Here is a 27,637-nt window from a genome sequence, read left to right as displayed (position 1 = left end):
CTGTGCCCAGAATAACAGGAGCAGGATGTCAGTGGGAGCCTCCAGAGCTGCTGCAGCACAAATACTGATCAGTCCCTAACAGATAATGTTTCCTGTCTCCAGCTTTTAAGAGAGCCTTGTGGGCCAAATGAATGGAACTCTTCCTCTCTGTTTTACCGGTTGCGGTCTCCAGTTCAGGCAGGTATAACAGGGAAGTGCCTGTTTGCTGCTCCATCAGCTCTGGATGTTCTCCAGATGCCATTGGGGAGACCTGCTGGCTCCTGAGAAAGAAAATATTATGCCCAAGAAGGCTCATTGGAGTGATTACTAGCTATCCCACACCTTGGGAAACCAGTGCTATCTGTGGCTCTGCCCTGAGGAAACCAGGTACCGACTGGATAACGGCCAGGCCTGGGTGAAATGGCCGGGCAGAGCGTGACAAGGGAGCCAGGAGGAAGGAAATTAAGTCAGCCCTGTGATCCACACCAGATGCACACTCACGCTTTGCTACGAGCTCACTATCCCCTGACCACGCGCTGCCCTGATCTGCAGCTACAGCTGCTGGGGGAGCTGCCAAACTTGGCAAGGATCCGGCCTGTTCCCGAAGCTCCCTTTCAGGCGCGAGGCAGCCCTTTCCCCAGGGCCCCGTGCGGAGCGGTGGTGGCTAAATGAGTAATACAGAAATCGCCCTGCACGGCCAGCCGTAGCGCAGTGTCGAAGCATGGTGATCTGTAGGGACCAGCATGATCACTCCCGAGCTTGTGTGGTGGCTGATGGACAGCCAAGGCTGAAAATGTTGGGTGGGTAGTGATCACAGAAAATATTTCCATTGTTTATCAGGACATGGAAAGTCATGGGGTTTAAAGGATATACCCACTGAGTACAACCAGTAAGTAGTTGCTTAAGACAGCCTGCTGCTGGGACAACCAAATGATGGCCTCAGGGCAAGAGGGGAGAAGATCCTGTTCCCCACAGGTCTGCTGGCAGCAGACCTGGCTCTGTCCTGAACTCCTGCAGGACCGGGATGACTGCGGCTCCAATCCCGGGGGCCGTGGCCAAGGAAAGAGGAGGCGAGCTTGGAGAGGCAGCTCTGTGGGAGTTTCTGACACCAGGAGGTGAGGTGAAAGAGCTGGAGCTTGACCTTTTCACGACTCTTGGTAGCACTGATTTGTTTGAAGAAGTAGCAGTTGGAAGGAGAGGGAGCGGAGCAGACACAGCTGGGGGGTAGGAGGCCAAAGGAGAAAGGGGCAAGACAAGGGAAGACCACTGCTAGGAGACTCATTCAGCCAAGCCAGCTGTAGATCTCCTGGCGTGGTTTTTTTTTTTTAATTGATTTTTATACTAACAGACAATTAAGCTGATCTATTTATTTTTTTGATGTTTATCTAGTACTGAGTAATTTCCTGGGGGGCGGGAGGAAAATAGCGTTTTTCTCAAGCTTCAAAACAGTGTTTTGGGGTTTCGGTTGAGGATTCTTTGTTTGTTTGTTCCCTTTCTTTCAATGAAACAGCTACGTTTAAAAAAGCATGAAAACAAAAGCTAGAGGTTGACCACCCCTAAACTTCTGCCAGAGTTGCTCTTTGCTCACAGAAATGGGTGTCCATAATGGGTAGCCCAAAGCAGCGTGCAGGGTGAAGGAAGAGACCTGCCAAAGCAGCCAAGCACCAGACTGCCTTGTCATCATATTCACCCGCAGAGGCTGATGCTTTTTCCAGCTCCTACACACGTCACTGGTGTTGGTGCCTGTCTGCTCCGCAGCACGCTGACCTTTCTTCTGGTTAACACATCAAAACGGACTGTTTTGGCAGTGGTTTCCAGTTTAGTAAGCCACATGCCTTTGCACTGTAGTGAACATAGGGCAAAGCTGGCTATTGTCCCCAAAGCTTATGTGTTAGTAAAAGCTGTTGGTCTAGGGAAGCCTAGTGTGAAATAGTGGTGAGTCTGGATCTTTTTTTGCCAGAAAGCTATAAGTAAAATGTGTTAGGTAGATCTTTGACTAATAAAAGCGGTCATCTGCAATCAAGCTAATTTGCTAGAGATTAGAGCCTAATTAAAACTAAAGGAGCAAAGGAGCTGCCAGCCTCAGAGCTAATGCACAGAGCAGCATGCATTGACAACTAAGAGATGCACTGGCTTTTTGAAAATAAACAGCAGTTAACCACTCTGAAGGAGAAGCCACACCACCCCTGAAGCTCCCAAGCACCAACTTCACTCTGTCCTGTCTTGCCTGTGGGTTGGGGACAGGTGAACCAGGGGCCATTGCAGCATGAACAGTGAAGACTTCCATTGACTTCAGTGGGTCCTGGACTCACCTCATGGCCTTTTTTGTTTGTTTGTCATGCATGTCCTGTAGTACTTGGTGTCCAGAATGTTTTACGCGTAGCTTCTCAATGGAGAAGGAAGAAAACATACACTTTCAGAGTTATTGCTTGTACGTCATGCAGTTGCGATGAGAGGGACCATTGCTCTTGGTTGAGCATTACTGTAATTAAGCTGGAAGGCAAATAGAGCCAGTGCAGTTACTTCGGATCCAGAGAGGCTTATCTCGCTGCAATATTTAGCCCATTAACCTCCCTAAATAGTATGCCATGAAGCCAATGGCGGGAGGAAAGAAAACTTCTAGAGGTGTGCTCATTGACCCAATTAATACAGCAGGAAACCACAAAAGGTATATGGGGACCATGCACAACTTGATCCTACCTCTACCGCTTGTTCTCATGTCTTTTTGTCTGGGTGCTGATGCTTGCTAGGACCCTTAGCACCGCATGATGTGCAGTAATGCCTGGAATTAAGTGCTAGTCTGAAGTGCCAGCCCTTGGAAGTCAACAGGCACATGGTCAACATTAGGCGCTTGTAAAATATGGCCTGGCTGTTGAAAACAGCTTGATTTCTTATTCACAACAGATTGTATTAACCCGTTCTCAACTAAGCTGGGGAGGGGCAGTGATTTAAAACAAAAGGAAGCAAGAGGATACTGGTGACTAATTTCCTCCAAACAACGTCATGTGGGTCATCTTCCTCATATGTTGTTTGTTTTGCTGATTAGTCTTTAGGTAGATATTCATATATCAACTATTATTTTCCACTGTGAATTGTGGTTTTCTGCCCAGCAGCAAGTCCAGTTTCCAGAGTAATTGGGAAGCCAACTCCTTTCTAACTACGCAAAAGATGAACTGTGTTTCCTGCAACTTTAATGTCTCTAATGTTACTGGTTGAGTAATAGCCGGACACAACAGTGTCTTCTGTAAGGAAATATGCCAACAGTTGTTGCTTAGAAGTGAATAAAACTTACTTTTTTTTTAAATGAAAAAAAAAAGTGTTTTGAATGATTTGAAGCTGCAATAACAGTCCTTTCCAGTCAAAACTTACCCTTCACAACAACAGGATGCATTGCTCTATTTAAGCAAGTAATAGTATTGGTTTTAGTTACTACACGTGCTTCGCTTCCTGTTGAGGATATTGCACAGAAAACTAATTCATTGTGTATCAGATAACTAATTCATTGCGTATTTACAGATTTTATATACAGAGATGTTTTCTAATACCATCTGTGTGCAAATAAAATACATCTTTGCAATAAGCTAGCGTGATCTGTTATTGGCTGTACAAGCTACAACAAAATTAAGGAAAGCAGCCTCTAAAAGACTGCATTGCTCTGTTAGTATTAGCAAAGCCATGTATATTTAGGGTCTCAGTGCTTCTGACTTACGGTCAGAAAAATTTACTGTCACAAAACGTTCATTCTGGTTGTACAAGACCTTTCACCTACAAACTCCCAGTTGCTTAAAAGGCAATTACTGGGAGCAATGGTAAGATTTAGCCTAAGGACTTCTGCATTTGCCCCCTGCTAATGATCTGCTGGGATTCTGTCATCTCCCAAAACATAAGCATAGCAGCAGTAATTCTGATGTCTGTCACTGCGTCCTTACTTATATTAACAGTTTATTTCATGGCTGACTTCCCATCTCGCCAAGTTAGTTTCTCCATGTCAGGCTGTACTAATGAATAGAGAACAGATTCTGAGCTCGCTCTCTTCCAGGGGAAAAAAGCACAAGCTCGGCTGAAATCAATGGAGTTGCTCTGCTTTGACCCCGTAAGGAGGATCCTCATCAGCCCTCAGGTAAATGCCCTGGGGCTTTTCTTTCAGCCAGGCAAGTGCTGCTGCTGACATTCTCCTAGAAGCAATTAACATTTCAATCATCTTTGTATTTCAGCAGTGCCGTTCCTGTCGTAGTGCTGAAGCAATAAGACATGACAGGCAATGCCCCAAGCCTCCGAACTGAGAGGCCGTAATGAGATCCTGAGAACTTCCCTTATGGTAGAGGACAGGCTGGATCTCCGCACTGCACGTTTAGTGAGATGCTGGGGAGGGAAACGCGTGTCAAAGCTGGTGACAACTTTTGGGTGTGCATATGTAAATCAAGGCTGTGCTGTGGTTTCCATTTGTTTATAGAAATATATATTTTTTAATCTATCTATCTATAAGTCAGTGGAGGGGTTTTAATCAGAAAACTATCAACGTTTGCAGATTCAGGGTTTCATTCATCCTCTGAAGTCAGACTGAACATCTGCCAGCCCAGCCAATTGTTTTAACATTTTCCTGCCGAGCTGTCCGCTGCTGGGAAGAGGAAGGGGGGTGTTAAGCCACCATCTAACCCCAAGGCCCAAGTTTCCTCGTTAGTGTAAATGAGGAGCCTCCTTTCAGTCCAGTGGAATTAGAAATAAAATCGTGATCAGAATGGACTGTGTTTTTTCCCAATGCCAACAGCCGAAAGGGTAACTGGGTCACACTAAATAGTGCACATAAAGGGAAAAAAGAGGCTCAAGGAGAACCTTGTCATTGAACTTCACCTTTATCCTCTTGTCACATGAATTACGGTTCCTGAACACTTCAGCGCAAGTTATGTTTAGCTCCTTTATCACTTATACCCCTTTTCCATCCTGTTTGTTCCTTTGGCCAGATCTTTCACTGCAGTTAATTGACCTGGTTTCACTGATTTCCGTGAAGATCGGCCAAGCCTCCCAAGCTGGAGAAGTGGGTCACCGTGAATCGCCTACACCAGGGCTTCGGTGGGAGGTTGCCTTGAATCTCTCTTAAGTGAGGAGCCTTTCGGCTGACATGTGAAGCTGCTTTTTCACCTCTATTTCACCAGACTGTGTCTGGGTTCCATAGCAGGAACGCCTGGGAAGTGGTGTGAGGAAAAGGAGGGTCTGGCGACTCAACATCTGTGCGAACCATGCGTACGTTGCTTCAGAGAAGTTTAACTCAGAGCTTACTCTGTTTTGAAAGCTTCAGACAGAAAACAAAACCAACAGATTGTAACTCCCCAACAAGGGGGTTGTTGGCAAATGGATGCGCTGCATCGAGGGCTTACAAGAAACAAATGTATCCAAGAGGGAGAAATAATCCTTCTGTTAAAAATTACTGCAAACAAAACTGCAAATGTTGCCATCGCTGCTGAAATTTGAACTGTGACAGAGTGCAATTTCCATCCCTCAAAAAACTGCCTTTTGGCCCAAACTGGGAAGCAGAAAGCTTTCTGTTTGGAAAAAAAAAAAAAAAAAAGAACAGAAGCCACAGGATCTACCCTTTAAACCCACTTTCTTTTTAGACCAGGCTAAAATTATGCTTAAAGCTGTATTTGTTAAGCTAAATGATCAGCTTTAAAAAGACCCAGTCCAGAAAACCAGGAAAGTAACTTAGTGGATGTGGACAATTTTATTTATTTCAATGGAAGTACTGGAGTGTTTCAAGTTAAGCACCAGATTAAGTACATAATCAGTTCAGAGCCAAAATTCATCAAATTTCTGTCAGAAAAAAAATCAGTCCCATCTCAGTACAACTAAAGAAGTGCATTGTACTTTAACCAGTTTCCCTTTTGAAATATAGAGAGTTATAGCAATTTGTGAAAATGGACACCTCCCAGGCTGAATCATAAAGATGCTTGGAAATGAGCAACAGAATTCAGGTAGTGACACTAACTGTAAAAGAAAGGAGCCCCACTTTGCCCTAGTACTCCCATATTCTACTGTAACGCTACTCCCTAGAGTACAGTTGCAAGTGTTTTTCTTAGTATAGTGTGAATGATTCAGCCCAAAAGGGTCTTTTCCTCTGTTCCCCCCCAAGTGACCGATGTGCAGGAAGAGGAAAATGATGTGTTTCACACGGGAAGTTTTCCAGTATCTTCCTGAACTTGTCAGACTTTCCCCCTCTGCTTTCTAACTCTGCACTACTCTTACTGCAAGCTGGTAATGGCTATGTTGAGACTGAAAAGGGATGGCTAAGTGGACCAGCAGATACACAGAGCTATGTACCATTCTTGGTGCACCTATTCAACAGTGCCCTCACCACCGAATATAACTTCAGTGTCCGTATGAAGCTAGTGAGCCCCTGGTCTAGAATGCAGCTCTGGCATTTAACACGGTTGCTGAAAGCCTTGCTGATGTGTATCGGACTGATGGCCTGGGGGAAGGGGGTGTCTTCTTTTAATAACCAGAGCACAGAGAAGATCTGTCAGCCTGCTCACCACTCTGAAGGGCTGTGAGGCATTATCTCCTGTGTAGCATTTGTAGTATTCAGTCTTTATTACCTGCTGACAAACATGAGAACCAAACTCCCTTTTATTATTGAATGAATTGAAAGTAGTGAGATATTCGGATTCTTGTGGTCATGGGAGAATAAGGAATGTGTGCTTAGCTGTAGTACGGCACTCAGCAAATTGTGACCGTCCCAGAATTGTTCCAATTACTCCGTCATTATATATATGGTTAATACGTGAAAGCCAAGGCAGGCAAACATATGCTTTGGGTTTTATCTCCTGCACAAGCCTCTAATCTTTCCTCAGGAAATTACCATGTAGTTTATCGGTACCTTGGCGTTAATTTTTAAAGCCTCAAGACTTCAACCAAAAGGAACTGGCCATTTACTGTTTTTCTTTCTTACAAATGTAGTTGTTGTTACCTCATTAACTATTTAGCATCCTGGCAGGTTATTGCAATGAGCTTAGTTTGGCAGAACCCCAGGGCTGTAACCCCCGAAGGAAAATGTCATTGCTCTCCTTATCTGATACATTTTGGTTAGCAGAGATTTAAAAGCAGCAGTAACAGACCCTTAATAAGATATGTTTGGCAGGAAGATACAAAATAACTATTAAGCTGGTTTACATCTGTTTCCTTTTTCGTTCCTTTTACTATATCTAATTGCATACTTAACATTAATCTGCTATCACAGTGACTTGGATTATTTTGTTTCTGGGTTTAGCCTCCACATCACCGTCATTGAATTTCTTTACTGCTACTTCACCAGTAAATAACGAGTGTCTTTTTACCTATGTACCCAGTCTCCTGCGGTCAAAGTGATGAGCAGCACATCTCCTTAAACCCTCATGTCAGACCAAGGTATGAAGAATGACGAGGCTAGCTCCGTTCAGTTCTGTATTGCCAGAGAGTTCATACGGGTAGAGTCTAATAATTACATATGAAACAGTAGGAGATTTTGGAAGATTGGGGGCAGATCTGTGGAAAGCTTTATGCACTTCAGAAAAAAACTATCTTTTGAGTAAGCATATTTCCCCTAAAGTACCTCGTATATAACAGCAGATGTTGCACAGCAGGCTCAGCAAAAAAAGGGGAAAATAGTTATTTTTTTATAGGATGGTAAATAACGTTTGTTGCTTTTTTTTTTCTCTGGCGATGAGAAATGTTTCATCTGCGTAGAGAAATGTGGGGGTTTGCTTCTGCTGGTCATTTTCCAATGTTCAGGTGTAGCGGGCTGACCCGTGGGGTATGGGTTGGGGTAGGGTTGATCTTTTGCCAGGCAGCAGCGCACTTGCTGCCCACCCATGGCCAGTACAAGGGGCTCTCGGAGAGACCGCCTCAGTCATCCTGGCTGGCCAACAGCCGTAGCAGTGCGTGTCATCTATAGAAAAGAAGGGGTCTGAAAATAAGGATATTAAGCGCTTCCTAAAAAGGCAGGGCTGACCCAAGCATGGCCCCTGTACTCAGCACTGTATTTGTTTGCAACTCTGCAGGTGCCGAGTGTGTTGATTGTATTAGAAGTGGATAAATGCAACCCAATAAGGACAACTGTGATTCTGCATGTTGGTAGGAATAACCAATTGCAGAGAAATGGCATAAAGAGCCAGCAGAGTGAGCAGCAGTTGGCTGAAAAGGTATGGGGGTTAGAGTGGTCTGCAGGCTCAATGGGAGGCAGCAGTGTCATGCAGCTCTTAACAGAAAAAAAAGAGGAAAGAAAGGCAAACATCATACTGGGATAGATCAGTGAAAGTGCAGTCTATAAGCTGTGAGATCATCCTGCTATTCTACTCAGCATGCGTAAGGCCACAGCTGGGGTACCATATCCAGCCTGGGGCTACGCACTTGATGACAGTTGTGGGTCAGCTTGGGAGAGGTGAAGAACACGAATGACTCAGAAACAGAAGTTACAAAGAAAAGTTGAAGGAACTGCATTAATCTGAAGAAATGACTGAATAGAGGAAATGATAGATATGTAAATAGCCGCTGTGAAGAGGAAAAGAGGCTATTCTTAATGTTGATTGTAGGAAAGGTAGTGGTGGGCTTAAATCGTAGAAACACATAGCTTGGAAATTAAGAAAAAAAATTGCCAACAGGAAGAATGGAGACACAATGGAATAGGTTGCCTGAGGTTGCCTCACTAGAAGTATTTAAGAACAGGTTAAAACATGTTACTTAGGCATGGCATGGGCTTGCCTCCAAGAAGGTCTGGGAGACCTCCTAAAAGGTCGCTTGGTTCTATTTCTCATGCTTCTGTGCTTGGATGTATTGCCTTTTTAGACGTTAGGGACCAAATATAGAAGACTTTTCTAGGAACCTTCCCCTAGACTACGAACATCAGGGCTTGATCTTTCAGAAACCACAATGACTAAAAGGCAATGTGTGGGAATTCAGTCTGCCAGCAAAATGACTCTGAGACAGCGCAGGGGACTCTCTCAGCTCAGTGCCCCCTCTTCTTCTCTCCATTCCTCAGAATTTCTCCTTGAGCTAAAAAGGTGCCATATTTGGTTTTAAGTAATGGCAACAGTTGTAGGGAGTTGGTGAGGAACAAAGCCAGGATGTGTCTTTTCTGCTGCCTCCTATCGCTCTTCTCTCGGAGAGGAGCATCTCTGCTCATCTGCTTCTACCCTAAACAGCGGCATCTTCCATTGGTCCCACATGCCCGATCCATTCAGCCAGTGCTGCATACAGAGTATATTCAGATTTACCGCAGCACTTTTGGTAGCTTCCCCTCCTCCCTACAGATTCATTTTGCCTGGGTATCCCTTCACTCAAAGTTTTCCCGTTTGCTGCCAGAACGTCAGAGTGGAAAATTCAAGATGAGTATTGCAAAAACAAAGAGCGGGCTTGGAGCACGCAGCAGTTCTAGACGTCTTGCTGTTGTTGCCATTGGAGGCAAAAAGAGTGCCACTAGCATCTAGCAACAGGTGAAGTAACCCCCAGCAGCACCTCCAGTGAAGAGGGAATAGGTTCCACAGTTCAGTTCCCTGCTTCCTTATGCACTGATAAAAGCATGTTACCAGAACAACAGGAGAACAACAGATTTTAGCCTGGCTTTCTAGGGAGAATAGGGGAGGTAACAGCTTAAAGAGAAGGAGGGGAGGAGTAGGTAATGCTTGAGAGTTAGGTTATCTGCTTTCTAGCCTCAAATGCATGCTCCAGGTGAAAACATGTGACCTGGTTTTCAGATTTACATCTCTTTCAGTGAGTCCAGGGATGGTCTCAGACTAATGGCATTTTTTTGTTTGTATGATTTGAGGAAACAGAGTTTGAAGAAGGGAAGGGAAGGGAAGGGAAGGGAAGGGAAGGGAAGGGAAGGGAAGGGAAGGGAAGGGAAGGGAAGGGAAGGGAAGGGAAGGGAAGGGAAGGGAAGGGAAGGGAAGGGAAGGGAAGGGAAGGGAAGGGAAGGGAAGGGAAGGGAAGGGAAGGGAAGGGAAGGGAAGGGAAGGGAAGGGAAGGGAAGGGAAGGGAAGGGAAGGGAAGGGAAGGGAAGGGAGAAGAAAAAATCAATACACCTCCCATAAGAAATAAAAACTGCCCTTGGCCCTTCTCTACTTGTACTTTTTAAAAATGAAATTCAAGCTGATTATAATAGGTTTATTCCAGCTGAAGAATATGGCTCAGAATTTGGATGTGAAGATTGTCTTCATTTGACAGACAGTTGGAAGGGTACACATGCTTCAATAAAGCATTGCTGATTTCTGACAGACAGTAGTATGCACAAGCCTAAACGTACTTTTCTATTTTAATTACGTGACCGGTACTCATGAATGGGAGCTTGAGCTTTATCTCCACTGACCTTGAAAATCCCCTGGAGGTTTATGATGAGATGAAGCATATGTTTTCTGGTGATTTCTGGAAAATGAGGAAACATAAAAACCACTTGTCCTAGTTTTGATTTTTTTCAGGAAACAATGTGATACACCACCAGAGCTTCCACATTATTGCAGAATTTGGAAGTTCTCCACTTTAGTTCCTGTGACATACGTGGGATTTGGCAGTTGTATGCAGATACTCGGATCAGGATTTCATATGTGACAGCCACTCCCCTGAGTATCTGCACAAGTGTAAACCACATGAACAGTAATTCTGGCTCTTGCTGATAAATCAGATCATCTTAATAAATGAATTATTGTAATGAATGAAATGTATGTCTACACCTCGTTCACATTATTGACTCTGTAGCAGTGTAGACATACACAAACTAGCTTTTAATTGATAGCTTGATTATTGGTCTAGCCGCAGCGACACAGAGCTCTGGCTCTGTCTGGATTTTGTTTGGTAGCAATGCCTCAGTGCTTACTCCAGTTTCTGACCTGAACGAAGGCGCTAGTTATAGCCTCCATATAGAGGTCCGGAAGAGTCTTTGCAGTGCGCTTGTAACACCCATGCTGAATGCATGGATGGGAGTGGAGTGTGAATCAGCTGCTCTCTGAAGGTCACCACAGCTGCTGGGAGCCTAGCTGGAAGCCAGGGCTCCTAGTGAGCATCCTGGATGTATCAGCAGAATAAAAATTCTCACCAAAGGATAGGACAGAAAAATGGTGGACAAAGACATGAACACAAAGAGAAATACATCTACGTGAATGTGCTCAGTGGGAACTAATTTGCCTTTCACCCCAAATATTAGGTGACTGCAAGGTAGATAAAGTGGTTTTGATGTGGTTTTCTACAATTAGTATTCCTCTCTTCTTTTTTTCCCCTATCGGGTTTCTATTTGTTTCTCTTTTTTTTCTCTCTCTCTTTATGCACTGTCTTCACATCCATGTCTTACCATTTTCACACTTCTTTTCCCTAAGGCTTTCACTGTGCTTCATCCCAGTTCTTCCCAATATAGCTCTGCAGATTTACAACCCCTTTCATTTCCCATGACACTGCTTACATTCACAGGGGGAAAATCAGCCTTTTCTTGCCAGGTTATGCAGCCATCTTCCCCACCACTCCTGAATGACTCTAGACTGCCATTCCCTCGAGGACTAAACTAGATTGGGATTTATTAAATCCTTAGCCCCCTGCTTGAATGATATATGGCCTCAGGCAGTAGGCACTAAGGTGAATGCACACTGCTTCTTTGTAAAGGCACTGTAAACCATGCTACAGAGTGCACTGCCCCAGGCATTCCTAAACTATCTTGTCCTGTGTCAGCAAGATGCCTTAAGAACTCTCTATAGAGCTTTCACTGCTCCCATTTTCCCTCTGCTCCCACCCTGTGCATTTCAATACAGTAAGGAAAGGATTCATCCTTAATTGAAATTCCTTTCATCAGCCCAGATATAGCCTGAACAAAGATACTGACATGAAAAAGCAGTCAAGAACATATCTTTAAAATGTCAGTTTGCTAGTGACAAGCATAAAATGCAGTCACTGCAAATCAAGACTCTAAACCCTCATTGTATATCACATAGCTGCCACTTCCCCCCCACTATCCCTCCCCTAAGTTTTGATGTTTGTACATCTTTGTTTTCCTTTCCACATTATTCTCATACTGTATTCACAGCAAATCTGAGGATAGCTAGGTCTTGATTAAACTCCTGCAAACTGTAGAGAAAGCTCTTTTAAACCCTGAATAGTGTCATTTATCTTAGACTCATACTTCTGAAGAAATTGATCATTCAAGCTCTGTGGATTTTCTCTATTTTTCCTTTTTTTTTTCATTCTGGTAAAGTAATTGATGCACTTTTGTCCATATAGACCTGTAAGTTTAATGCTCCATGGTTTACATGGCAGGAAATTGCTACGATCTTGCTCAGCTGCAGAAAGAGAAATAAGAAATGAAAGTTCTTTCCACTGGCACAATGTAGGGAAGGATACACCCAACAGAAAAAACATAAGTAGGGGCCATCTACTGAAGGCTACATTTAGCTTGCTTACCCTGGGTGACTAATTTAGGTGTTACATCTTAAAGTCTTGACTATACAGAGACCAAGGTCTGGCACCCTGGCAGCTTGTGTGACTGGGAACATCCACCACCCTCTTGAGCTTTAAGGCCATGCTAAGCATGAGGGCTAGCTTAAGCCATCCGCAAAGGAGGCTGCTGTGTCAGACTGCCAAGGGTGGATGAAGAGCCATGGCCCCAATGCCTGCTTAGTTTACAGCAGCGTCTTGGAAAGGAACACAGTGCACCGCTGCCAGCAGGGAGGCTGATCTCTGTGGGGTGGAGGACCTGTCATGTCCCAGGAGTAGCAGTTACTGCCCTGACTCTCCCTTCCTCCTGGCAGCAGACGGAGCAGCAAGGCCAGCCCTCGGGGGCTTGGTGGCTGGCTCTCCTTCCTTGCTCCATCCCTTCCTTCAAGCCTCTGCTTCCTCTGCAGCAGTGGTTTAGCATTAGCTGGGCACCGGTTTGCTGGGGGCAGCAACAGTAAATTTTACATACCTATCTGAGAAACCTGAAACTGGCTCTGTTTGCAAAGGGTTGCTCACTTTAAAAAAATTAAAGTTATCGACCTTTTTATTACTCCTTATTAGTGCCTAGAGTTTTAGCTGTGAAGCTAAGAAGAAAAAGACCAAAAGCTAAAATCTAATTATACAACTAAAGACAAGCAAATGGAAGAATACAAGGAAACAGTAAGACGCTGCTGGTCAAAGTGCATAATGAAAGTATTACTTTCAAATCCTGATTCCCTACCAGCTTTGGCTGCATCACAGGTTCTTTCTTGAGGCCTCTCTAATACATCCCCATCATATGATCCCTCTTTTTTATTAACTCCACTGGCTAATGCTGTGCCTGTAGCACATCCCATACAGCATTCTTGACTTCAGTGACAAGGTTTTCACAGTGTGTCCTCATGCAACATTTCATCTTCTTGGTAGCACAAGAGTGGTGTATGTCTCCAGTAAGTTCTTGATGCCACCATCTGTTGCCCATGCATTGTCTTTTTCAGACACACCACTTCCCACTACATCTGCTTCTCTTGTGTTTGGGACAGTCCTCTTCTATCCCCAGAGCAAATTAATTTTTCTCTTTCAAATCCGTCCTTCAAGCACACTTTTGCCCAGAAGCTGTAAAGAACTTGACAGTGACTTGGCTGATGAGAACACAGCCAAGCATGCTGATTACTAGTGCTTCATTATTGTCCCAGCACCTCAGTTTGGTAGACTCCAGTGTGATCTCCTGCCTTGTGCTTCAACTGGGGGAAACATTGCCTTTCAGTGTTGCTACTGCTTTAACATATTCTAGAACAGGCCTGGGATACACAGATACTAATTTACATGAACAGTAAGAAACAGTACTTGCACTCTTCATGCACTGTTTGTCCAGGAAATAAGCAAAAATGCATTGAGGAACTTCCTAGTCTGAGTTTGGTGTTTGTAACCAGTTCTGCAATCGGATGATGGTTGCACGTGTGCAGGTATTAGATGTGGACTGTTTATCCAGCTGTAACAGTCACACAGTTGGCAAGCAGCAGCAGGAAGTCAGGCACGGTTAATGTTTAAGATACATAATCTTCACAGTGCTGCTGCCAGGTGTCTTCTTTGGCTTCAATCTCACTGTCTTCTCGCCTATTCTTTTGTCTATCTAGTGTTCAGGAAAAGGAAGTGGAGTGCGAAGTGCTCTGCCCTTGTAACAGGCATGGTGAGACTACAGGACATGGTGGAAATAATCAAGACATAACCAACCACTGTGTGCTCTATTTGTTATATTTACCTTTTTGGTAGCAATCTGAAGATTTTCCCTGCTCACCTGAGCCATCTTTCTAGGTCCATCAACAGTTAACTAAAGGCTGAAAGTAAAAGTCTCATAGACAACACATTTTCCTGTGGGTTACTTCCCATCTCTTAGTGGGCTTGACAGTCTGTTTATTATTAAATACTTGCATATTCTACCCTTGCAGGCCATATATTAACATTTAGTGAAGAAGCAGGGTACTTCACTAAGTCTTAGTGTCATGTCAGTTACAAGGCACAGCAGTAGGGACTTCTTTATTTACAGAACATTAAACAGAGGAGTTCTGCAGTAACAGAACAAGCAGAAATACTTGTTTTTCTTGAGCATTTTCACAGTATTTGGTCAAGTGAAAACTATGCAGACGCCTGCTGGCTGCAAAATGAAAAGGAGAAGAAAGAGCAGAGGGAAGTATGGGGTTGGGGAAAAAGAGAGATGAGACAAGAGGGACTGCTGGACTGAAGCAGTAGTATCGAGGGGAACACACAGAGGAAAGATCCAAAACACCCATTCTTCAAGTAGCAAATTCAGATGTTGAGCATGAGAAATATTGGCACGCTCCCTACCCCATTGTCTTTCCGTGCCCACCATAGCTGAGTACCTGGACATAATGATGTCAGAAGACTTGCACATCCTGGAAACATCCTCATCCCAGGGACAGTGTCAAATCTTTAGCAAAAGAAAAGAGGTGGCTGAAGGAAGGAGGGAGCAAGCTGTGAGGAACCAAAGCTATCTATGGTGGTGGAAGTAGCCAGCACAGTTGTTTGGGGGACTACTGTAATTAGGACAGCTCTGAGACTTGCCTAAAATGTTAGAAGAACAAACCAAGCTCTGGGCAGTGCCCGGGACAGGGTGTGTGTGAGAGGTATGGAGCTGTCTGTAGCCCAACTTTTCACAGCCACCCCTTCAGCCCAGCAAGCTGCATCACAAACCCCCAGGACTACCATGGATCCTGGAAGGTTAGAGATGTGGCTGCCACTGAAGCAGCACACAAATGGATGGATAAAAATTCTCTTAATTTTCACTTTCTTAAGCACTTGTGCAGTACAGGTCTCTTGACAACTCGGGATACAGGATACACACTAAATGAGTGCTAATTTTAAGTCCTGATCGCTTTACATTCTTGAGCTACAGACCCATGGACACTGTGTTTTCAGCTTGCCATGATGGCAGCAGTATTCAGGAACTCCTTTTTCTTACTTCTCCATCCTTCTCATCCAGGATAATTTCCATTTCAGTCACTCCCTCTTGCTCCTTTCTTCATTTTGTTCTCCAAGACTTTGGCAAATGTAATCTTTCTTGAGGAGGCACCCACCATGCAGGAACTATTTTATTGTACAAGAGATGGAATGAGACTAATGTAAACTACAGAGAGCGTATGATGAGAACAATTGAGAAACTCTAATAAGGTTTGCACAGCCCAGTTCACTCGAGGAGCAGATTTCACGACACTTCCCCTTGGATTCAAAGAGGACACTTTAATCTCAGTACTATAAACATGACCTAAGGAAGGACCAGGGTGGAGCATGGGAAATATTGTCCTTTTAATTGTCTATTCTTCGGAGTAGCAATCTACTTATGATATAACAGCCTCTGCTGTCTGGCTCCAGGCGAGTCATACTGCCTTTGAGAGGGTTCTGAGAAATGTTAGTTTCAGTTGGTGCTACATGCCCAAATTCCAGCTCTTATCTTGGTTTCAGTGTGTGTGCAGCGAGAGGGATGCATAGCGGCAGCACCAGACGGGCTTTTCTCACATCTCATCAGCCAAATCACTTCTCAGGGTATATCCAGGGTTTTCTCATGGTTGTATCAGTCTCCCCGCAGAGTATCAATAGTGCCTCTTGTAACAGCGTAGGTGGAGCTTGAGGCAGTTTGTGATCCCCAAGGAATTTCACAGGGTTCCTCATGTATCTATTCCCTATTTTCTTTATCCATATTTTTCTATCACATTCTATAGAGTAGGAGTCCCTTTCAATATTTCATTGGACATATGAACAGCCCATACGCAGGGCGCGTTGGCTCTGTCTCTGCCACCTGAAGGAACCCAGCGTCAGTAGGTGGGACATGCTTCATTACCCTACCTGATCTCTGGGCCCTGTCACCCTCCCAGCGGGACACGCCTGGGACACACGTAATAAACTGGGTATTCTCTGTCCTCTGGAGGAAACAGTCCGTCCATCCCAGAGGCCGTGCTTTCAAGCTGGTTAGAGATACAGTCTTCATTTTCTCCCTTAGCAGTGAGCGTAGACACAATTATTGCTGGCTGAATTTAGGATTTCTAAAATTCCCATTGTTAGCAAAACTAAATGAAAGTGTGATGAGGATGGGGGTTGGTCCTACTTTTGACATTCCAAAGACAAAGGAATATCATGCATGACTGACTCTTTTGTATACAGGTTTTGAACCAACTTTCTTACAGTTGGCAAATGGTAGCACTGAAAAGAAGTTTGTCTCAGGCTTGTCACTAATGAAATGACCTCAGCTCAATGTTCTTCCTGAGTTTTTGAAACTTTGTTCCTCGTAGGTGGCAAGTGGGGTAATGGACACACATTAGCAGAGCACCGTAAAGGGGTGGATGCACATGGCATAGCTGAAGTCGGGGCACTGGTCGGATGTACATGAATTACACAGTAAGTACAGATGCATGGGTATAATTTTCCTCATATTTTCACTTTGGTTGTTTATAGCTAACGCTACATTACAGGTTTTTGCAGCAAGCACACAGCGCTGGTTAATTAAGAGTATAGTTACAACCAATTTTAGTAACAGAATGTTACACATAAGTATGTCCAGTTGTCTTTTGCCCACAATCTTTTGCTTTGTGCTCTCTGGATCAACAAACATCTTGGAGACACAGTACCACGACCAGTGATTCGTGAGTTCTGCCATATGCCCCAAATGATTTGTTAATTTATTCAATTAATTATTTGGGTTATTAGCCCGATTTTCTAAGGAAATGAGGCTTCCGCAATTGCACAGTATCTGTAAGTTCTCTATGGGATCTCTTGAAACTGCTGACCAATTTCAGCCAAACCTAACAAAGATATAGAGGCCTCCATAACTTTCAAGTCTGGGACGCACAGCATGCTTGACACCAGGAGAAGGGAGCTCTGGATGCGACCAGCTGAGGAGCAGCTCTATTCACGTTTCTGCACGCCTAGATCGGCAGTTCTCTAGGAGCGAGGCTCAAGGCCACCAGGTACCCCACATCCGGACTCCCCGGCGAGCAGCCTGCCAGCCTGGCGTGACCAGCAGAGCCGCTCGTGACCGGCCCCCTGGGCCCGCCATGCCATGCTGTGAGGGATGAACGCGGCCCTCTCCTCAGAGTGACCCGAGCACGCTGGAGCAGGAAGGCTCGGGAGCAGCGCCAGAGGATCCCGAAGGCTGCGGGAGGTCAGGGAGGCCGCCCCGAGGAGGGCAGGCTGGCCCCGAAAGCGAAAACCCAGAGGCCACAGAGCCCCCGCCGCGCTCCCCGCAGGCGGCGCGAAATGGCCCCCGCCGCCCCGCCCGCCCCTCAGCCGCTGCCCCCGGCCCCGCCGCGCATGCGCGAGGGGTGGGCGGCCGGGGAGGAGGAGGGGGCGCGAGCGCTCCCGCTGCACGTGACCGCGGCAGCCGTGGGGGCTCCCTTAAAGGGCCAGGCGGCGCTGCCCGCGCGGGCGGGGCCGTCCCGGCCGGCTCCACGGGCTGCCGCTCGCCTCACCCCCCCGCTCTGTCCCCCCCGCCCCGCCCCGCCCCTCCCCGCGCACCTGCTCGGCGCCCCGGCGCAAGGCCTAGGGGGCAGCCGCGAGCCGCGGCGGGCGGCGCTGGGGGCAGTGCCGGGCCCCCGCCTCGTCCCCGCCGGCACCTGCGGCGGGCGGCCCCGCTCCGCGCCCGTAACCCGGAAGCGGTGCGGCCGCGAGGAGGGGAGAGCGCCGGGACATGGCCGCTGCCTGCTCCTGCCTGCGCGCCGCAGCCGGCATGGCCCTGCCCGCGGCCACGCGCAGCTGAACCTCGACCTTGCCTTCCCCTTCCCCTCCCCGACAGACCCTCCTCCTCCTCCTCCTCCTCCTCCTCCTCCTCCTTCTTCTTGTCCTCCTCCTCCTCCTCTTCCCCTTCCCCCTTTTCCCGCCGCCGCTCGGACGCTGCCTGGGCCGGGCCGGGGGCGGTAGCGCTGAGGGGGGCCCCTTGTTGCCTTGCGGGGGCCGCGGGGCTGGGCGTCCCTGCGGGCTGGGGCCGGCGGGGGCCGGTAGCGGGGTGGAGCCGGGCAGGCGCCGGGGCCCGCGTGTGGTGCGGTGGGGGGTGGGCAGGGCCCTTGCCTGGGGCGGCTGCATGCTCCCTGCGGGGGGCCGGCTCCGGCGGGGGGGCGTCCGCTCCTGACTCCGGAGCGCCGCGCGGAGCCCTAGGATCTGGGAATTCATTTTATACATGTGTACATGTGCGTGTGATTTATTTTCTTTGAGGGGGTCTAGGGTGGTGTTGTAGAGGGTTGCATTTTCTGTAGCATTAGTTGTGGGATTTTTAAGGGCTGGTTGTACTTCATTTATATTTTGTGGGTTTGTGTTTGGTTTTTTTTTTATAAGCACGTCTTCAGGCTTTGAAGAGCTGCACTATTTTTGCTGAACTGTATTTCCTCCAAGGTGTCGTTGTTTGCATTTTGGGAGGGCAGCTGGTAGCCTTGCAGGAAGGTGTGCAGGTTGTGTTGGAGGAGGGCTCTGGGTCGGTTGGTTTGACTTCTTTCCAGTATAGGTTAGTTTTTCTCCGGTGTCTCTGATGCCAGAACAAGGCCCCAGAATGAACGGTTTCTCTCTGGGCGAGCTCTGCTGGCTGTTCTGCTGCCCGCCTTGCCCCAGCCGCATCGCTGCCAAGCTGGCCTTCCTGCCCCCGGAGCCCACCTACACCGTGCTGCAGCCTGAGCAGCAGCAGCAGGAGGCTGGGGCGGCAGCCGGGGCAGGGACCCCGACGGGATCAGGCACCTGCAGTCTGCACTTGAGCGAGCGGGCGGACTGGCAGTATTCGCAGCGGGAACTGGATGCCGTGGAAGTGTTCTTCTCCCGCACGGCTCGGGATAACAGGCTGGGCTGCATGTTCGTACGTTGTGCCCCCACTGGCCGGTACACGCTGCTCTTCTCACATGGTAATGCTGTGGACCTGGGCCAGATGTGCAGCTTCTATATTGGCCTTGGCTCCCGCATCAACTGCAACGTCTTCTCTTATGACTACTCTGGCTACGGGGTGAGCACCGGCAAGCCCTCTGAGAAAAACCTGTACGCAGACATTGATGCAGCCTGGCAGGCCCTCAGGACAAGGTAAATGGATATTGGGGACAAGGTATTTCTGTATCTCCGTTTAATCCTAATAAGTCCAGTGTCTGCACAGTTGACCTGCTGAGAGGTGGAGGGGAAGGGTTTCTGGATGGTTTGAGTTATTTTGATGGCCTCACCACATGTTCCATCAACAGCTACAATGCGATTTGCCAGATGGCTTCATTTGTTAGGATGGACTACCTTCATCCTTGGGCTTTTTCTAGATTTAGGGTTTCTGTCAGCTGTACCATTACAAATCTCCATCTTGAGCAGGACATATTGCACTGGTTGTGATTTAAGCTTGCAGGATGGAAAAAGAACCCTTTTGTTAGTCTTGCCTACCACTGTCTACGCTTAGAGGTAACCTAGTTGAGCCAAAACTTTGACTGAGTTTGGTGGTAGCCTAGGCTAGTGCTTACCAAGAAACTGCTGGTGTTCTGTGATGCGTCTGGGGTTTCACACAAGCTTGTGCGACATAGACGTCTTTCTCTTTTGGCAACCAAACAACTGTTATCAAATTGGGTAGGGTAGCGGGGTGGAAGAAAGAAGTGTTGACAGGTGGAAGTAGAGCTGGGGATTCTGCCAGGAGGAGATGCCGAAGTAGGTGGCATCCAAAGGGATGGAGCAGCAATGAGAAGACTCTGGCAAGGCAGCATGGCCAGTAGGAACAGGGAGCCCTTGGCTTCTAGGAAATCCTGAGCAGAGCTGCTGCCTCTGGCTCCTTGCTACAACTGGTTGCCATCCCTGGGCCTCTGTTGCTGCTTCTGTCCACAGAAACAATGAGCTTCTTTTGCTGTTGTGTAAGTGGTTCTTAAAGTAGGACCTCGCAGAACATATCCTGAAAGGGAGAGCTTTAAAAAGCTTGAATTGTTGCAGTAGGGCAAGAGAAAAGAACGATGAATGTTTTCTGTTCTTGGCTCTGGGGTTATGTAGATGAGTTTGGCTTACATGAAATGAGTATTTAATGTCTTAGGGTTACGTGCCAGCTTCAAAAATAGTGACAGGAGTTGTTACTAATTTAGATAATTGGCTTTTCAAGGATCCAGGGATTGGTCAGTTGTGCAGTCCAAACGGCTTTTGACATTGGTCTGCCCAAGTCAGGTTAAGAGCATGAGGCAGAAAGGTGTAGAGGGGAGTTACCCTTTCGTAGCACATGTTCTGTCTGTTTGGTGAGTAAACCAGATGCTGGGTTCATTTTCCAGGACTGTCCAAAAAAAAAAAATTGCTTGACTATAAATAGTATGGTTTTACGTAAAGAAACAATTTTGATATGCTGTGTGCAGAATAAATTATTAAATGCCACTATTATGCATATGGATGATGTAAATAAGGTTTAAGGGAGGAAAAGTGCTATGTCTAAGCCAAGCCTAGTTAATGTTTGTCCTTCAGTTGCTGTGTTTTCTGTCTGTTTTACTTAATGTTTAGTTGATGATATTTTTTTCGTGAACGCCTTCTAGAGCTCTGAAAAAGTGCTTTCACATCTACCTGGAAGTGCTCCTGTCTTGACAGGCATTTAGTATGTGTTTAAGATCTACGTAGATCCAGAAACAAGGGGTTCCTTCACTTAAGTCTTTTGAGAAGCCTGACCCAGTAGGTGATGCCAACATGTGCCCAGCTTGCCCTGAGAGGAGTGTGCTCCTTCTATTAAAGTGTGACTGGAGGAAGTTTATAGTTTTATATTGGAGTCCTTTCTTGTTTATACAAGGTCTAGGTTCTGCTTTCCTCCTTAAATTGAGGCGTTGAAATTTGGCAACTCTTAACTTTGCCATGTTTGTAAATCCCACATCTTGGTGCTACCTTGAGAGTACTGTTAGAGTAGTTGTGTTACCATCGGTTAAATTTTTTGGAGCCAAAGGAAATATTACAGTATTTTATGTGCCCAGTAAAGAAATTGGTTACTGTAAAATGTAAGCTTAAGAAAAAAGTTAATTGATTCTGTCTATTTACAGATAACTGTCTTCATAACAGGTATGAGCCAAAACAATAGTCTTTCTGGTGAGGAATTCTCTAAGCAGTAGCGTGAACTTTGAGACTGATAATTTCTTAGCCCTTTTTAATAAGTCCAAGTGTCTCACAATTAAGTGAAATTTTCTACTGTAAAAATACAAGTGTGCTTCTTGAGGTAAAATGTCATATTACACCACTTCTGCTGCAGCAGTTCATTGGTAGCTTCCAAGAGTTTGTGTATGCTTTCATTCTTAACGCAAATTCCTAACATTTGGCCTGTAGTCATATGGTAGTGAACTGTAATGCAAAGTTAAGAGTGAAGTCTTAAAATAGGAGGGTTCACTATGCCATCAAAAGCATTTAGTCATCTGTGCTAAGTTCTGTGGGAAGCTGTTGCTCTTCTGAATCCACCAGATGTTCCACCTGGCAGCAGAGAGGAATCATTAAAATGTTGGGAATCTGAGATTATTTCTTTTTTTTAAATTTTTTTAAATTGTGCCTGTGAAGTACCACTGATACTTAGCAAATATTAATTTATCAGCGTATTTTGAAAGTTGCCCTGAGTAAGGTGGGAATTAACCGTACACTTGGACGTAACAGATTGCTGCCAACTTTGGAAATGATGGTGAGCTGACTGTGGTTGCAAACATGGCTGCAAATTTTTACTGTATTTTTTCAAGGTACTGAAATGAGAATCTTGCTACCACATACACATTTAGATGTAAAACCTTATATAACAAATTATTATAAACCTGTCTTGTAAACAGTGGATGAAAAATAATCAAGTTTTTTTGTTCTTTTTCAATTATCAGCCTGTCTTTGGAGAATCAGTGTCAGTTATGCTCCATTCTTTTAGTCTTTGTGAAGAGTAACCTATTTTCCTTAATTCTAATTAAATAAGTAGCTCTCCTCATGAATAAAGTATACTCTTAAATGATAATTTTACTAATTATTAAGTTTGAATGCTAACTGTCTTTCAGCTCAGGTAAAGATGTTGATGTATAATTTTATTGCCTTAAAATGAGTTTTATAAATGTTCCTTCAGAGGTCTAACTGTAGCATTGGTTGCTCTAGTTCCAATATCAAGTATTAATGAATAATTAATTTGGGCGCTTATATATATATATTTCCACTTGATTAACAAATTTCCATCTGGTATCTAAATGTTTCTCAAAAAGAATCTTCTGTTTCATTGTTTCAGATGACATTTTTTGTGAGTGTTTTATTTTAGGCAGGTTGGTCTGGTTCTGTTCTGTTTGTTCCAAAACCAGAACTAGATTGAAGAGAAGCTGTATCAGACTCTGTCTTCTCTCATTATCCATATGGTTTTAAGTTGCTGCTTTTTATTGAGCTGTGATTAACTCTTATCCTAATATCTGATTGACTTAGTACAACATCTGCACAGAGGGACTTGATTGTCGTCCTCCTCCCCCCTTCCTGAATTCTGCATGGAAAGGTTGAACTTTCTAACACTTTTACATTAAGACAATGTACGTACTTAAAAACAGGATACGTGCTTTGGGTTTGGGTACAGTGCTTAAGCACAAAACCATGACTGCTTTGTTGATTGCATGCTATTTATATTAAAATCAATTAGTACGTTCTCTAAAATTTTGGAGAAATTTGTGAAATGTTTTAAAATCCCAGTCAAATGAAAGAAAGCACTGCTTCCCCGCTCTCTCTGCTTCTGTAGTAGAGTATGAAAGAGGAGAACCTATTAGTCCATCTTTTGGATATTGAAAGGAGGTGAAGAAAATGTAGTTAATAAATAGCTTAGAAGAGCTGTTCTTGTTGCATTTAACAAAATATAGCTTGATGTTTTTTCATGGTGCACAATATAAACTAGTATCTTCTGTTTCTATTTAAGCTTTTGATGAACGATAGATGTTATTGTAATGTTTAAATCCTTCATTCTCAAAACATGTACATTTGAGCTCGTCTTCAAGTCTGCAGGAGAGCATTGGTTCACTTCCATTTTTCATTAAGCTTCTTATTCAATATGGCATGATGAAAGGAATTGAATTGTGAAATGGTATAGTAAAATGCAAGGGCTTTTGATCAATGGGTAGCAGATAGTTTAGGCTGTTTAAATAATTTTTTACACTTTTCCCTCAAATTTAATGTTTTAAAAAAACCCAAACCTTTTATTATATGGGAATTTTATTATTTGTGGTGCTGATTATCAGTCTCCTCCTATTGCTGTTTCCTTTGCAGGACTTGGTGAAAAAGTGTTAAAGTTTTCATTTGTGTGAAATTAGGAAACACACCTAATTGGATTAGACTAGAGGGATAACTAATCTTCTGAGGTTGTGTCAGTTTAGTTTGTCTCCATTCTGCTTTGCTGAAGTGGTTACAGCTTTCTAGGTGAATAATAGCTTCAGGGGTTTTTTACCTTGGATTTGTCAAAATAGTTAATTTATACTTTAATTTTCTTTCCAACAGAATCTTCTTTCGCTAGCACTGTGTTTCTGTGCATGATCTAACCTGAGTTCTTTAGATTGAATACTTAGAGGTTTTGATAAAAAGTTAACAACTAAATTCCTGACATGGCCAAAGGCAGTGCTTGGCAGAGTCACTATAAATAGTCCTGGAGTCATAGGGTTCCCCTTGTTCATGGTGCATCACCTGGTAGATTTTTCTGTCATTGACTTTGATAGGGTATTTCCTACTTCCAGCTTTTTAATTATGTTGATACGGTGTCTGCAAAGGATTGTTTAAAGAGACTATTCTCTAAAACTGAGCTCACTCTACCTGCCATGATCAGTATTTCAAGAAAAAATGTATACAACTTTGCTCAAAAATAGAAACATACAGAATAGTCTGCTGTTGTTGCCTATGCAGTGAGGAGAGATTAATTCAGATGATGAGCGTCCCAGGGACAAATACCACCAACTGTTTAAAACAGCTGCTCTGATGTTTAAAGTTATTCAAAATGTTTACTGAGCTTTGGTGTCCTATTACATAGTTTAGTCACTGAAGTAAAAGTAGTTTTGTTAAATATTTCCCTTTTCTGTTAGGACTGCAAGATCAAAGCTTGTTTAAAAAAGAAAAAAGAAAGAGAGATTTTTCACTGTCAAGAATGTTTTGCAACTAGTGTTATTTGGGAAGAAAAATAAGCTGCCAAAGAGCCTTTGGCTAACAATACTTGTTATCCTGGGTGCCTGGATTCAGCTGCCTGAACTGGAGATGTTGGTTTACCCTGCTGTACAAAGGTTGTAGGACCTGGTTCTCATCATCAGAGCATTGAACACAAAGGTTTCTAGAGGACCACGTTGCTAAATCCTACACGCTGAAGTAACTAAAGGTTTCTGTCTGCTTTTAGTGCTGCTAAATTGCATGAAGTGTACGAGAAAGGCAAGCTTTTTCCGTTTCTCACTCTGGATAGAGAAGTGTGTCACCTTTTGAGACTGATCTGATGGTTGTTACAGGGTGGCTGTTTGACCTGTGCACATTGCTGGTAGCACTTACATTTGTTCAATTTGTTCTTAATAGTGGAGTATGAGCTGGACTGTGCAAACCTCAGTGGTTTTGCTCTGAAGCCAGGGTCAATTCCAGTCCATCGCAACTTCAAAACCAAAAAATCCCTCCAAAATTCAACCTTTGTCCTTTGTTACTCTGCAGTTATGGAGTGTTTCTAAGTGTTGGGCTAAGTTGACACTAGCTCATTATTTGTGAACGTAAGTAAAAAGAACGAAGAAAAAAAACAATTAGCAATGCTATCCATTACTGTGGATACCTGTGGGTGTAGGTAGAGAACATTTCAAGCTACAGAAGTGGATTATCTGCCAGCAACTGGTTTTGTGGGGAACGCTTCTTGAGCAAATGTATATTTATATTTACATATTGAATTAAGAAAACAGGTTCTTTTTGGTTTTCTTCTTTTTTTTTTGATCCTGTGATGCTTCCTCACATGGAGATAGACTAGTACAAAGGCAGTGCCAAGCCAATTAGCTGTTTGGAGCCTAACTTCTGTAGCATATGTCTGAATTTCATATTTCTTTTTAGTATGACATTTGTCTGGTGGAGAGGACAATGTGCTTATAGTAAATTTTACTTTTAAACCCTGCCCCAAAAACACTTTTAAGCAAAATATCAAGAAACTAGTTCCTTAGGTGTGTTCTCTGTTGGCTTTAAAGACAACAGTCTCAAAATTATGTAGCACTAATAAATTAAATGAACAAATAACATAGCCTTTTTTTCCCCCCTAAAGCTGGCAATAAATTTAATGGATAACTAATACTCCCTTCTGCCGTCCCTCACAAATATAAATCAGTTACAAGGCTGCATTGGAAGCAGTTGAAATGAGTCATAAAATAAGCTGCGAATATGTTGTACCTAACATGCTTGTGCATATACAGGCTTGCTTCTCCCAATTAGCCCCTAAAAAAGGCAGAAATCTTTCTCTGATTAGGAGATAGTTTCAGTTGCCACTGCACTTGAGAGAAATTGAAGGCACTTACCCTTGTGCAAGATGAGGGGTTCCTTGTGTTTTCTCGAATCTAGGAAAGGCCCATCTTTACAATTTTTGAACGCTGGCGGCTCTTAAGCATCTCTTCATGTTAACTTGAGTATATATTGACTGTTGATCTGAAATAGAAATAATTAAGGATTGTTTTTTGTCTAACTCTAAAAACGTGGGTTTGTATGGACTAAAATACAATAGGTGGGCAAACCTCTTGTATCTATAAGAGTCAGTGGATAGTGGACAGTTGAGATTGCTAGAGACTAGTGCGTGTGAATTGAATAAGCAGTTTCAGTGACCCATTTGCTACTACTTCATCTTGGCTGTCCTGCTTTCCAGTTTTTAGATGAATGACTTACGCTGGTCTTGCATGCTCAGCCTGACATCTGATGATGAAGCTGAATTTCATTCCTGCTCTCAAACTGAGTGTTGTGTTGGTGTGGGTTTTTTAATGTGTCAGGTTTTGTGAGCAATGGAAGCTTGTGATTGTAAACCCAGGAAACTCTGTATGAACACAGAGGAATAAAGGTGCTTTTAATAGAAGGCTAAGAATGTAGAATGGGATGAATGGTGCATAGCGTCAGCTTGTACTGGGACTGTGGAACATCTTTGCATTCTGTATTCCAAAGCCTAATTTGAGAGAAATGGGTTATTGTGACGTGTTTGCACGTGAAGCTATGCAACCCGCGAACAATCTCAGAAAGGTGCAAATGTAGGCCAGTTGTATAATGACGTTATCTATATCCATATCTTTATTCTATATTTTTTTAACCACTATGTTAGCTTTACAGAACAAAGCTTCTCCTATTGGCATTAAACATTGTGGTTGGATTTGCTGACCGTGAGACCAAATGATACAAAGGCACAAAATTGTCCTACGCAGTAGGATCTGGCTCAGTGGCCACCCACCTTCCCACCCTTGGTTTCATGTCTCCTGATGAGCACATGCACGTCTTTGGGAAAATCCCTACAATCATGAAATTAATCTGTAGCATCTCAACTTTCAAAAAGGGGAATTCCATGTGGGTTCACAAATGAAGAACGATGTTGATGTGGAAGATGAGGTTTTATGTTAGTACACTTGCCTCAAAGTCCAGAGGGAAAAATTTAAATTAGAGGTAAACTCAAAGTATTGCTTCTGGTTTTTTTTGTGTTGCAAATTTGTTAGAAACTTCATGTATGCTTTCCTGACAGTAATATTATTTATTGGTGCAGTCTCTTGAAATTCTAGGTACACCTTTCAAGATGAAAATGCTTTTTTTTAACTGTTAATTTGAAATTAATTGTTGGTTTAGACAGTTTTAGGTATGCTTTTAGAAAGATCTGTGTTACTGAGCCTAATTAAAAAATCCTGCTTACATATAGAAATGTTACTTTAAGAACTTTGACTCTGTGAGCTTTGTTTATCAGCCAAGGCATGCTGCTGAAACAAACTGCATGTATCAGTGTCTGGTAAATAACCCCTCTCAAGGCAAGCAGTGTCAGCTAGTAGCTCAAAGTGGTTTTTTTTTTTTTTTTTTTACAGGACACCGCCAAATTTCTAAAGATCCCAGTATGTTAGACCAGTTAAATTTAACTTTGTGACATGGCATGGCCACTTCTTTTTGTGTGCAGTAAATTATCTACTCTGGAGTAATGCATAATGGGATCCAACAAGTCTGAAAATTTTGAGACCAACTTCAACACGTTTCTCAGGAAAGCACCCTTTCCTGAGATAATATGACTTGAAATATGAGTCATATTTCATGTCATTAATATGACATAATAATA

The 27,637-nt window shown here is 44.1% G+C and overlaps 2 protein-coding genes across 6 annotated transcripts in view; both read left to right on the top strand.

Moving 5' to 3' along the window:
• The window catches only part of ARNT2 (aryl hydrocarbon receptor nuclear translocator 2), a 164,866-nt gene that overhangs the window by 121,381 nt on the left and 15,848 nt on the right, over window positions 1–27,637 (top strand). Inside the window, exons 23-27 of one of the 4 annotated variants that reach the window (XR_012776267.1) lie at window positions 4,019–4,099; window positions 4,941–5,220; window positions 7,320–7,436; window positions 12,979–13,110; window positions 16,701–16,806. The gene's annotated coding sequence lies outside the window, so the exon portion shown is untranslated. Of the gene's footprint in view, window positions 1–4,018; window positions 4,100–4,940; window positions 5,221–7,319; window positions 7,437–8,009; window positions 8,151–12,978; window positions 13,111–16,700; window positions 16,807–27,637 lie in introns of all 4 variants that reach the window. The other 3 variants (XR_012776266.1, XR_012776268.1, XR_012776269.1) reach the window with 3 other exon arrangements.
• The window catches only part of ABHD17C (abhydrolase domain containing 17C, depalmitoylase), a 30,463-nt gene continuing 21,307 nt past the window's right edge, over window positions 18,482–27,637 (top strand). The window contains exons 1-2 of one of the 2 annotated variants that reach the window (XM_075506199.1): window positions 18,482–18,590; window positions 18,933–19,461. In XM_075506199.1, the coding sequence (XP_075362314.1) occupies window positions 18,947–19,461 (515 nt within the window). In that variant the 5' untranslated portion in view covers window positions 18,482–18,590; window positions 18,933–18,946. Of the gene's footprint in view, window positions 19,462–27,637 lie in introns of both variants that reach the window. The other variant, XM_075506198.1, reaches the window with a different exon arrangement.

This window comes from Mycteria americana, chromosome 6 (assembly GCF_035582795.1).
Source record: "Mycteria americana isolate JAX WOST 10 ecotype Jacksonville Zoo and Gardens chromosome 6, USCA_MyAme_1.0, whole genome shotgun sequence".
Taxonomy (NCBI): domain Eukaryota; kingdom Metazoa; phylum Chordata; class Aves; order Ciconiiformes; family Ciconiidae; genus Mycteria; species Mycteria americana.
This window is presented reverse-complemented; position numbering and strand designations above follow the sequence as displayed.